This window comes from Balaenoptera acutorostrata, chromosome 6 (genome assembly GCF_949987535.1).
Source record: "Balaenoptera acutorostrata chromosome 6, mBalAcu1.1, whole genome shotgun sequence".
Classification (NCBI taxonomy): Eukaryota; Metazoa; Chordata; class Mammalia; order Artiodactyla; family Balaenopteridae; genus Balaenoptera; species Balaenoptera acutorostrata.
This window is the reverse complement of record NC_080069.1, coordinates 69232705-69244913: the sequence shown is the minus strand read 5'-3', so window position 1 is coordinate 69244913 and position 12209 is coordinate 69232705. Positions and strand designations below refer to the sequence as shown.

At 38.8% G+C, this 12209-nt stretch overlaps 1 protein-coding gene across 5 annotated transcripts in view; it reads left to right on the top strand.

Moving 5' to 3' along the window:
* CD274 (CD274 molecule) overlaps positions 1-12209 on the top strand; it is a 33778-nt gene that overhangs the window by 5676 nt on the left and 15893 nt on the right. For 3 of the 5 annotated variants that reach the window (XM_057549381.1, XM_057549384.1, XM_057549382.1), the window contains exon 2: positions 11917-11982. In XM_057549381.1, coding sequence (XP_057405364.1) covers positions 11931-11982 — 52 coding nt within the window. In that variant the 5' untranslated portion in view covers positions 11917-11930. Of the gene's footprint in view, positions 1-6735; positions 6804-11916; positions 11983-12209 lie in introns of those variants that run through there. The other 2 variants (XM_007182198.2, XM_057549383.1) reach the window with 2 other exon arrangements.

Below are 12209 nucleotides of genomic sequence, written 5' to 3'. Positions count from 1 at the left end.
TCTAAAATAGGGGTGATAGGGACTTCCCTGGTGGTGCAGTGGTTAAGAATCCTCCTGCCAATGCAGGGGACATGGGTTTGATCCCTGGTCTGGGAAGATCCCACATGCCTCGGGGCAACGAAGCCCATGCGCCACAACTACTGAGCCTGCACTCTAGAGCCCACGAGCCACAACTACTGGGCTCACACACCACAATTACTGAAGCCCGTATACCTAGAGCCTGTGCTCCTCAACAAGAGAAGCCACCGCAATGAGAAGCCCACACACCGCAACGAAGAGTAGCCCCCGCTCGCCGCAACTAGAGAAAACCCACATGCAGCAATGAAGACCCAACGCAGCCATAAATTAATTAATTAATTAATTAAAAAATAAAATAGGGGTGATAATAGTATCTTCTTCATAGGATTGTTGTAAAATGCAAACTAGCTAATGTAGGTAAATCATCAAGACACGGTGTCTGACAAAAAAATGCTATATATTTTATAAAAATGCTATATTTATAATCTTTATTATAATTATTGCATTTTGTTTTGTTAACTTGATAGTTGAAAAAGTGATGATATAGTTTGTTGAGGTTTGCCATTGAAATGGAGTAATCAGAGATGATAGTAATTTAAGGAGGCAGCCAAGTCAAGGAAAGCTTTTTTGAGCAGTGGGCGATTATATTTCAGAGTGTAACCTGAATAAAACTGAAGCTTCACATGGTTCAGTCCAAGCATGTAATAGCAATCTAAGAAAACATCAACTGACAGCTGAAGCACTTAAGAATAATACATAAGCTTTCTTAAGCAGTCCCTGCAAATGATCTGCACAGCATATTTAACAGGAAATGCCTAAAATCTTCTCTAGCTATTTCTCTTTCCAAATATTTTTTCCACTTACAGTAGCTGCTTATATTTTTCCTTCTTCTCAACCATGAGGTTTCCATATCACTAGACTAAACCCCTGATAAGTTCCTTCACCTACATCCCATGCCACTCACATAACCCTGTTCCTAGCCAGTGACTCTCAGCCTCCTGCACCTGTGAGAAATTCAGCCTGGTCTCCTACCTGGAATCCCAGGTAGCATTTCAATTTAAGTTGAAAACAGTCCCTGAACTCTGATGAATAAAATTATCTACCTTATTATATATTCCCTCTTTTGCAGCTCTTCACAAGAGGGACACAACATCTGTTTGGGCCATCCAGGGACATCAAAAAACCATACCCAGAGTTCATTCTTCATTCTTTTTCTCTTCCTTCTGTGGCAAGAATCCCTGGAAGTGCTGCACAGCTTGGCCTGACAGTGTCCATTAAACTTCTTCCAAGCAAACCTGGAAACAAGCATGTCAATGTTAGACTTTATTCTTCCCCATGCCAACTCCCCATCTTCCTCTTAGGATCTCCAAGAACACATGAAAAATGATGAGTTCACTGGGTTAATTTTTTTGTGGTTACAGCAGGCATTAATTATCCCCTTTATCAAAACCAAGCAAATGAGGGTTATCTTCATAACTGTTGGAGTCTGTGACATACAGAATAATGGATACCCAGTGATTTTGCTTGATATCAACCCTTCAATATATCAGCTGCAAACTAGGACCACCTTCTCCAATTCACACCTAGGCCAGGCCTCACTGGGTTTGGGGAAACTGCTTATCTTCACCCCCTGGGGCCTTGCCTTGAGAGAGTTGGACTTCAAGAGGTAGAAGTATGCCTGTGTTGCTTCTGACTTTCCAAGTCTACCTCAGTGTTTGAGGTCAGAGTGTCACTATCCTATCTTACTCTTAAAATGCTGCTGTGGTCTTCTCTTTTGCTATGTCAGCTCTGATTAACACAAAATTAGCAAGAGATTCTGGGTCGGGGGCCTTTGCTTGGGGCTGTAAAATGTCTATTACTCTAGTCTATAATTCATGTTTCTACTTGACTTGTTCATGCACAAGCACGAATGAAACCTATGCTTTCCCCTTACTCTCCACTCTGCCATATTCTGTAAGTAAACCAGTTCATGCCTAGAGTACACACAAACACACACCTTAATGCTATTGCCTTAGCTGATGACACTTCTCAGCCTCTGAGGCTTTCCCTCTGCATACTTGTCAAAGGAATGCTCTAACCATAACTCAGAGCCTTTTCCTCTCATCTCTAGCACAGTGTTCCCAGTGAATTTCTTCAGCTTATGATAGCAAATGACCTAGACCAGTCATGTTGTACCCTGATTAAATCCCATGAGCAGGACCAAGGCCTTGGACCACTTCCAGCATACTGCCACCAACTTTCCATTTCTACAAAGGATTGTATCAATAATTTCTTCTTAATAAGCTATGAGTCTCTTGATGGGTTACAACCAGTTTCCAGTGATAATTTAATGGGAGAGTTTGTGTTTCATTTTTAGACTTCCTTAAAGGGCTTACAAATATTGTGAAAGCCTGTAATTCTGGCTATAATATCCTACCCTGAAACAGCGTATTACATCATATCTATCATCCTTGATTTCCTTTTCTCTATTACTACTAATATCCCTCAACAAGTTCTATTAGTTCTGCTTCCAAATTATATTTTGAATGTACTCTACAGCAATAGCTCCTAAAGGACTCTCAGCTTCCATGCTAGCCCCTCTATACTCCATGCTTCAGACCACAACTAGAGTGATGTTTTTGGAACACCAGTCAGGTAACCCTACTGCTTTAAATTATCCAGCGGCTTTCCGTTGCAATTAGAATCCAGCCCTCTTCCCTTGGTCCTCAAAACCCTTCATGATCTGATCTGATCACCACCCCTCCTTTCACTCTGTACTCCAGCCACAATGACACTTGTTCCATCCCTAAAACTTGCCAAGTTTTTGCATCTGTTGCAAAAGCCTTGGTTTTTGCATCTGTTGACCCCTCTACCAGGAATGTTCTTCCTGCAAATCATTTCATGTTTGTCTTCATAATTTGTTTCTCAAATATCGCCTCTTAGAGAAGACTTCCCTGGCCACCACACTAAAGGAGCCTCATATCTAGGTATTCTATCATATTGTCCCACCTCGTTTTCTTTCTTTTTTTGTTTCTAATAGGACTCTTCATTATCTGAAATTTATGTTTATTAGTTTATGTTTGGAATCTCTCTCTCTCTCTCTCTCTCTCTCTCTCTCTCTCTGTCTCCAGAAACAGAAAGGCCTTGCTGTCCTTTCAGGATAGGGGGGAAAAGAAAAAACTACATCTCATTCTTTTATGATGAATCTATTATCATGAATGGCAGATTAATTAGGTTCTAGATCCAGTAACCTGGATGTGACTATAATTGGCCTTTGAATAACTACTTACACCAGAAAACAAAAATCAGTTTTTCTCTTTCAAGTAGAGATTCTGAAGACTTTTAGACTCTTAGAAGTCATAGTGTTCTTAGTTTAAAACCAAGAATGAGTATAAAATAATACTCCCGGAGGCAATTCTACAGACACGTTTGAACTAAATCATGTTCTCGAACCAAGTAAAATGACTCACAAGGGGACTATTTGATTTGTACAACATTCACTTAGGTTACTTAGTTCTAAGATATTAAATCTATAAAATATTTCCCAGTATTCTCTGAAAAGGTATCTCCCAATTGTAAATTCTATTTTTAGCAGCCTTCAGTTCATTTATTGAGATTCCTTGGAATTAAATTATTTACCATAGAGTGTTCCCAACTTCCCACAGCATTTACCTGGGTCATACTTATCTATGTCTGGGTTTGTGAATTCCTTGAGGACAAGGGACATTGTTGGAGGCCTCATCTTTGTTTTAAAGAACCCACAGTGTGGGAGCTGCCCTTTGTAACCAAGAGCTCTTCACCTGACCAGCTCTTCTCCAGCTCAGGACAGGAAGGAAGAGACAAATACAGTCCTTGTTAAGTAAGAGAAGCATCTGAGCATGGGTGTCAAGTGATGAAGGCTGCTACCCCTTGGCCATCCACACATGTTAATTGCTCCTGTATTTTAAACAGTTGTATTGTATAACCAGAGCAAAGTGTTCTGCTCCATGAAATCTGTTTGGCACCAGTCTATGGGGGTGGATGGCAAAGGTGGAGGCAACAGAAGGTGAGAGTTGGTGGAGGGGGACAGAGAGAGAGAAATGGGCATAACATACGGCAGTGGTTTACAACCCTACACATCAAAAATAGAACATGGGGGAAAATCTGGATGTTGTCTTTATATATAATAATAAAATGCATTTCTACATATTCAGTGAAAACAAAGCAGTTTGTTAATATTTGTTTGTTTGTTTGTTTTAAGTATCTTTATTATGTCCTGTCCTTGATGATCAAGAAAGTTTACTGGAAATTGTTCCTTCACCAGGAAATTGCTAGTATCACTTCAGACCCACTTGTAAGAGCCTGGAATCTCTCTCTCTAAGGTCAGGACAAACAAAGATCATCTCTCTTGTTTTAGCGGCAAAAGTGAAAGTAGAATAGGCAGAGGTAGAGTGAAGAATGGTGTTGATACCAATTAACCAAATTAGATGGAGGAAGGAGAGTTATAACTGTACTTGCAAAGAACTCTTCGTTCAATTTTTTCCCTTAAACATTATATCATCAATTTTAAAAACTTCAGTGTGCACGTGACTCATGTGGGGATGGTGTTGAAATGTAGACTCCCAGGACCACCCCCAGGAGAATTGGATTTAACAGGTCTGTGGCAGAGACTGGGAATCTGTGTTTAAACACCTATCCCAAGTCAACTGTGATGCAAGTGACCCTCAGAAACACTCTGAGAAATAGCACATCAGCAATGATGAGTTTTTAACCTCTAAAAATGAACAGATTAAGAGGGGTGTGAATGGGACATGGCGATACTGGAGATGATCAGGTGTCTAGTTCTATAGCTCTGGTTTCCCACTGCTCGTCTCGTATCTCAGCACTCCTCCATCTACTTCACCCAAATCACAAAACACGAACAAGGTTTTGGGACTGATGCCCCCCTGGCTGTTAGATTTTCATGTACTTTTTTGAAGTGATAAAATCTCTTTTTCTAAACACATCCTGTTTTTCTATCTCCAGATGATATAAAGACTTCATTAAGAAACTTGATAAACAGTATAGGAAAATGAATGGCTGAAGGGTGGAAACAGGTGGGTGAGATGAACAAAATCACAAATCCTCAGATTAGTAATATGTAAATCACTGAGGAGAAAGCTGAGTAAATACCTTCCATTCCCATCAACAACTTCAGAGAAAGGCAAATTCCATTCACCTCCTGCCTTGCCTGCTGATCATTATGTAGACCTTGAACAAAGTGCTTTGGTAAAACAAATAAACAAGCAACTAAACATCCCCCCCCCACTGCCCCCAGTTTTAAAAATTATTCATGCATCATAGAGGCCATCTAAGAGGATATCACTTATTCCTGCCTACTCAGTAAATTATTTGCTCAGGAAAACTCAGCTAGTTAGTGGTAGGTGGCTCTAGAGCCAGCTTTTTCCCACGTGATGGTCATGACCCCATTAGCAGGTCTTGAAATCTATGTCCTGGGTCTTGAGTGTCATTTTTAGAAACATGAAACTGGTTAAATAGAAAATATCACAGGGAATAAAGTTGAGAAAACGCGGCTCTATTTCACCACGTGGCCTCAAAAAGAGATTTGAGCTAATCTCCAAGTCTATTACAATTTTATTGAGGCTAAAGAGAATTTCACACTCCCCACCAGATTTTAAAGGCAGTATCATCTTCTGTATTTTTCCAAGTTAAAAAATAAAAATATGTGATATTCTAAGAATGTGAAAATTCTTACTTGGGAAGCAAATGCCGTATCCAAGACAACGGACAGCTCAATATTCATTCATTATGCAGTAATTTGAATTGCAGTTGAGATGAATAAACAGGAAAAGCAAACAATGAAGAGTCCAATATATAAATTTAAAATTAAAAAGAAAGAAGAGAGGGAGAGTGAGACTGCGCTAGAGAGCGAGAGAACGAAAGAGCAAGAGAGCCGCACCTAGAAGTTCAGTAGTGGGGAATGCTTGACACAATTCTGCCTCCGCCTCAGTATGAGTCACGTGGTTTCAGCTTGGGCTCAACCATTGATTCGGAGTTACCAGAGGATTTTCTTAACCCTCACCTGTGCCACCCCAACGTGGATCTCAAGGACGGCAGGATAGCAGGGATCCAGAGCATTCTTAAAAGGTTTTAGTCCTTATGGGAAGTTATTTTAATGACAAAGCAATGATAGTTTCACTATGTCGAGGAACTTTGAGGAAGTGACAAAGTCCACGTTTTAAAAATATATTTCCTATCACACACACCTACTTTCTAGAATAAAAACCAAAGCCATATGGGCCTGTCATTTTACTTTCTATATGTTGTAGATTTATAGCAAGTTATCAGGATGATCCGTCATCTTGTAAAAGCTTTTATCAGAAAGAGGGGAAACCTCATGGCAGAATTTAGAGTGTGAATTCTGAAGGTAAAACCAACGTCTGAAATCTGCGATGATTTCGGACGTTGGTTTGTTTTTAAACATTGTTTAAAACATCAGATATTGATTTGTTTTCATCTTTGAAGCTTTTCTTTTGTAAAGCTGATTTACGGGAAGCCGGACTTAAGTTTCACTTTTGGTTTCACTTATCTAACTTTTTATTCCAAAAATGAAAAATCCGCTTGTTTTCCAAATTAAGGTTTAGCGGCAGCGTAAGAAAATCCAGTCGGGGGCGTGGGGTGCTGACCCGGGGGCGGGTCTGTCTGGCAGGGGTGGGCGGAGAACTCATCCACGCTAGCTCATTAGCTGCGGGCCGCCGCGGGTGGTCCTCGCAGTCCCGGGCGCAGTGCCGAAGCCTCCCCGCCAGCCGAGAGTCTCCCGCCCGCAGGTAGGGAGCGTTCTCGCTCACTGGCCAGCATCTTTGGCCATCTCGCTGGGCACTTTAAAACGGAACGTCAACAGACCCTTTCTTTGGGATGGAGAGCGGAGAAGGGAAAGGGAAAGCGTGATGGTTTGGGTGCAGCAGAGCCGATTAAGGTTAATAAGAACAAGTAACAAGTTTAGCCTTTAGCTAGGGGGATTCAGTTTTGCTTATCTTGTAAGTACATATATGTTCCTGCGCGTTCACGAATGTGGTCCTGAGGTGGGTAACCGGGGCTAGAGGGAAATTCCTGGGTTGGAGGTCGGGACACCTGGGTCCTAGTCCACCTTTAGCTGCTCATTAGCAGTCTGATGTGGGTAAGTCATCACACCTGCAGCATCTCTTAAGGTCCCTTCCTGGTGTAAGAGCCAGGATACCCGAGCCCGAGTTCTTTGCTCTATCTACTTTGAGGACTAAAGGAGTCCTGAAGGTGGAAGACAGGAGCCTAAGGAAAAAAATGTTAAACATTTCTTAGCCACATTGAGCTTAGCCTATGTCAAAGTTCAGTTTGGGTTTGTCTTACAACACAGGGAGTCTTCATGTATCATTGTTCCACCTTGTTTTGTGTACCTAATGTGGCTGATTTTCTATGGATTAAATTGCTTTCTAAAAATGTGATTTTTTTTTTTAATGGCTACATTCCATGGTGCTGGATAACCAAACAAAATTAATCCCCCATGCTGGACATAAAGATTATTTACAGTGGTTCACTATTTTAGCCATTCACTGAACATCATTGCGTATAAATATCTGGGACATTGCTGATTATTTCTTTCAGATTAACTCTTACAAGTATAACTACTTAATCAAAGTCTGAATGTTTTAACAGCCTTTTGATACAAATTGAAAATTGCCTTCCAGAAAGGTTGTGCCAGTTCACATTGACAGTTGCCCAGCAGTTTTTAAGAACTGTGATACTCTAAAGAAAAAATTAGGCTTTTTTTCAGTGAGGTAGAGTAGGCAGAGGTTACAGGATAATAGAGTGTGGTCTTAAAGGAAGCCACAGAAATACTATTGGGAATTGAAGCCACACCTGGGAAATGTACAAGAATATCTCAGTGTGACTGAGGGGAAGGAGAATGGGCACAGGGTTTAGTCGAGTTTAATAGAGTTTTATATTTCATAGAGGTTTAATAGATCAACTCGATCTGTTAATCGGGTAGGTTTTCAGCTTACTTGGAGACACATTTTCAAACTCTAGGAATTTTTAAAATCAAATCATAGTACATATACATCAGGTAACAATCAAAGGAAACCCTAACTAACAGATATCAAGACAGTCCTTGCTTATACTTTTGAGAAAGAAAGCTTGAGTTCTTTTCCCTGTCTTTTCATCCTACCCATCCTACCTTAGCGAGCTAGAGAAGTAGTATCAGCTCCATAGTGTTACACCGGGTTCCCCCAGGGACAAACCTGCTTCCCCATCCTGAATGAACCATCACTTCTTCCCTAGTTCACGTTTTCCTTGCTCTTTGAATGTCTCAGTTCTTGTCTGGGAATTCAGATATACTGTCAGAGTTTCTTCCCTGAAGAAGATGTCAGTGTTCTCAGACCAACTGCCCTAATGTGGAGTTTAGAGGTCAAAGACCATGTCTATTTACATGGTCCCTATCTATCTATCTATCTACCTGTCTTCCCTCCACTAACAACAACTGCACTCCAAGGGAATGGAGCCTTGGAAGAGGAGGTATAATGAGGAATTAGGTATATCAGATCTAATCCATCACCTTCCAGTAAACTTTTATTACCTCTAAAATTTTCAACTAAATTCGTTAAGGGATAGGAACTCCACCAGGGTATGCCATAAACATTGGAAAAGTTAGTTGAAATCCATGAGTGGATTTAATGTCCCTCTGTTTTATTCAGTAGTTCTTTGCTTGGAGTTAGGGACATCTTAAGTTTTCTTCTGCCCGATAAATGTATTTGTGTTTATTATATCACATTAGTATTTTATAATTGTGGTATAATCAACTCTGGCCCAAGTAAAGGATAGGCAGATAGCTGCTGCAGCCTCATTTCTGCAACCTTTGTGTTCTCACAGTCCTGGCTGCCATCCCTGTTTCCCATGTACAGGACAGACAGAAAGGAGTGAAATAAGAATTATGCACCTAACACTAGCAAGAGGATGATGATGATTTGTTTTATTTTACCATTTTTGTATGTGTATATCTATATGAACATGAAGGATTCATACAGGTTGATAAGAAACCAGTAAGATAAACAGGCCAAAAAATGATCAGATAATTCACAAAAGAACTAAAACAATCAACAAACTTCAAGTTGTACTTTGTAATTAAATTAGAAAAAATATATATTTTAAACAAAACCAAGTGCTAGGTGAAGACCCAATGTAACTGGCGCCAATTATCCACATGTATCAAGAACCAGGAAAATGTTCTTTGTCCTTGATCAGCAGTTCCGCTTGAGGAAAATCTGTCCTCAGGGCCTAGCCTGGGACCTGGTACACAGTAGACACTTAACAAATATTTGCTGAATACACAAATACTTATATTTTTAAAACTGGAAACAATCCTCTACCTAACAACAGGGAAACTAAACATTATGGGACTACTAAACAAGATACTTATAAATATCATGCAGTAAAATGGAAATTATTTGTCAAAATATTAAATGAAAAAATGGGTGTTATGTGTATAATTGTTCTTAAAAGCTTCATGGGGAAAAGACTGGAACAAAAATATATACTGAAATGCTCACAGTGGTTGCAAGGTCTCTCAGCCTTGGCACTGTTGACATTTTGGGACAGATAGTTCTTTGCTGTGGGGCCATCCTGTGCATTGTAGGAGGTTTAGCAGCATCCCTGGCCTCTACTCACTAGATAGTAGCAACCCTCTCTCCACCCCATTTTGACAACTAAAGATGTTTCCAGGCATTACCAAATGCTCCCTGGGTTAAGTGATGGAATAGTGGGTGACTTTCCCCTTCTTTTCTTATTTGCCATAATGTGGTAATATTATTTTAATAATGAAGAAAAACAGAAAAATAAACACATGCCATTATTCTACCACAACTCTGATGTTTGGGGCTCTGGGGTTCTTTCCATTATACTACTCCATCTGCCAAACTCTCTGCAGCTTGGCAAGATGAAATGGTTCATTAAATTTTGTTTTAATTTTTTTCTAGTAAAAGTAAAACATATTCATTGGTTTGAAAATCTGGACACAGGAAAACACCAAAGAAGTCATTCACAATCTCATCTCCCTTTTCTTCTTTTTCTCCCATCCTTTCTTCCTTTTGAAAACTATAAAGAGATAAATACCTGACTATTCTTCCTTTAATTTCATTCCTAGATATAATCACTGTCAGCATCTTGGTATGGATTTTTCTGTAAATTTCCATGTCTAAATATACACACACAGATTATTTCTTTTTTAAACAAAAGTGGATTTCTGCTACATATACTGTTCTGCAACTTACTTTCTACATCTTTACAAAGTCAATACATCTACATGTATTCCTTCCTTAATGGTATTACATTATAGGGGCATACCAAAATTTATTTAACCATTTAGGCTATCTAGGGTATTCCCAGTTTGGGGCTGGTATTAGCAATGCTAATCCTTTGACATCTATTGTTACATGCATGTGTTTTTGTTTTTGTAAGATGTATTTCTCAGAGAGGAAGTGAAAGCAAATATGACATATACATTTAAGATTTTAATGGAGATTACCAAATTGCCCTTCCAAAAAAGGTTATACAGATTCACATTCCTACCATTAGTGGGTAAGGAAACCCATTTGTTCATATCCTCAGAAATGCTAAATATTAGGAAACTTTATAATTTTGATCAAGCTAATAAGTGAAAAATGGTGTCTCATGTCTTAAACTATCATTTTTTCTTTATTGGTAAAATTGAGCATCGTTTCCTATGTTTAGATGTCATTTGTATTTCTTATTCTCTGAACTGTATATTAGAACCTTTGGCTCATTTTCCTGTTGGGTTGTGTGTACTTTTCTTATTGATTTTTAGGAGCTATTTATATATGTATGACATAATTCTTCTGCCTTACATATGTGTAACATTGATTAATTGATCAATTGTGAGTTTTTGTATGTATACAAAGGTCGAAGAGACCCTAAGGCAGAAAACTGGCTTTCTTCTCAAAATGTAAATATATGTATTACATGAGAGAGAAAATACTTTAATAAATAAACAGATTTGCTGAACTATAGAACAAATCTTCTCTATTTACTCCTCTACTGGAATATATGCTCCTAGAGGAGAGTGACTTTTCTTTCCTGTTCACTGCTGTATCCCTAATGCCTAAATTAGTGCCTGGCACAGAAAAACTACTCAATCAATGTTTGCTGAATCAAAGAATTGGTAGAATTTCAAGCAGGATGACACAATGAAGTGTAGAATCTAGGCAGATACCCCTGAGAGAGGGCTGTGAGTGAGTCACATCTTAATGTGAAGTGGTTGAATCCAACTGTTTCTCCTTCTCACTCCCCCTACTACTAGTGGAATCAGTTTATTGAGGGAATGGAATTTATAATTTGGGATAAACAAAGGACAAAAGAGGAGATTTTAGAAGGATGGAACCTGGGGGAGAACTGGCATGGTTGGGATAATAATGTGGAAGGCTTGAATAGTTAAAGGGTAGGATGAAAGTATTCAGCTGCTAGGGGGGAAAAGGCATTGAAAGGTGGAAGATAATGGAAGTCAGATTCTCCTTGCTTTGAAATTTTGTATAGGGCAGGCTTGGATTCCTAGATATGTTACACTGCAGGAAAAGAACAAAAAGTAATTGAGAGGATTTTGGTGCAATATTTTCTTCTTGGTTTCTTTTTTTTTTTTTTTTCTTGGTTTCTTTTGAGTGTACAAGTTTTTTTCCAGGCCTTGTAATTAAAATTCTCATCATAGTGCCTTTTTTTTTTTCATTTAGCTTTATGTGGCTGTGGGATATTAAGTGAAGGTATTGAACTTCTAAATTCCCTGCTGTATTTCAGCACTTACAAATCAGTCATTGAATTTCAATTAAAACTGCCAAGTCCCATAATGTCTGGGTATTCAATTATTGAGTAAAGCAGTTTTCTTTTTGTGTTTTCCATAATTAGGTCATTCCAGAAAGATGAGGATATATAGTATCTTTACATTCATGGCTTACTGTTGTTTGCTGAAAGGTAAGACACCAAATCCTTTCATTAAGTTCTATAATTTAAATATTTTAACTATAAGATAAAAACTGAAATAATAAAATAGATATAATTTTTGTAGAGAAGACATTCTATTTTTCCTTTATTATAATTCATAAACATATTTCATAAACCCATTTCACTGGACAAAGATATAGGGAGTATGGACACATCTAAAGAAACAAAATTAACCCATATCCATTTATCCATTACTC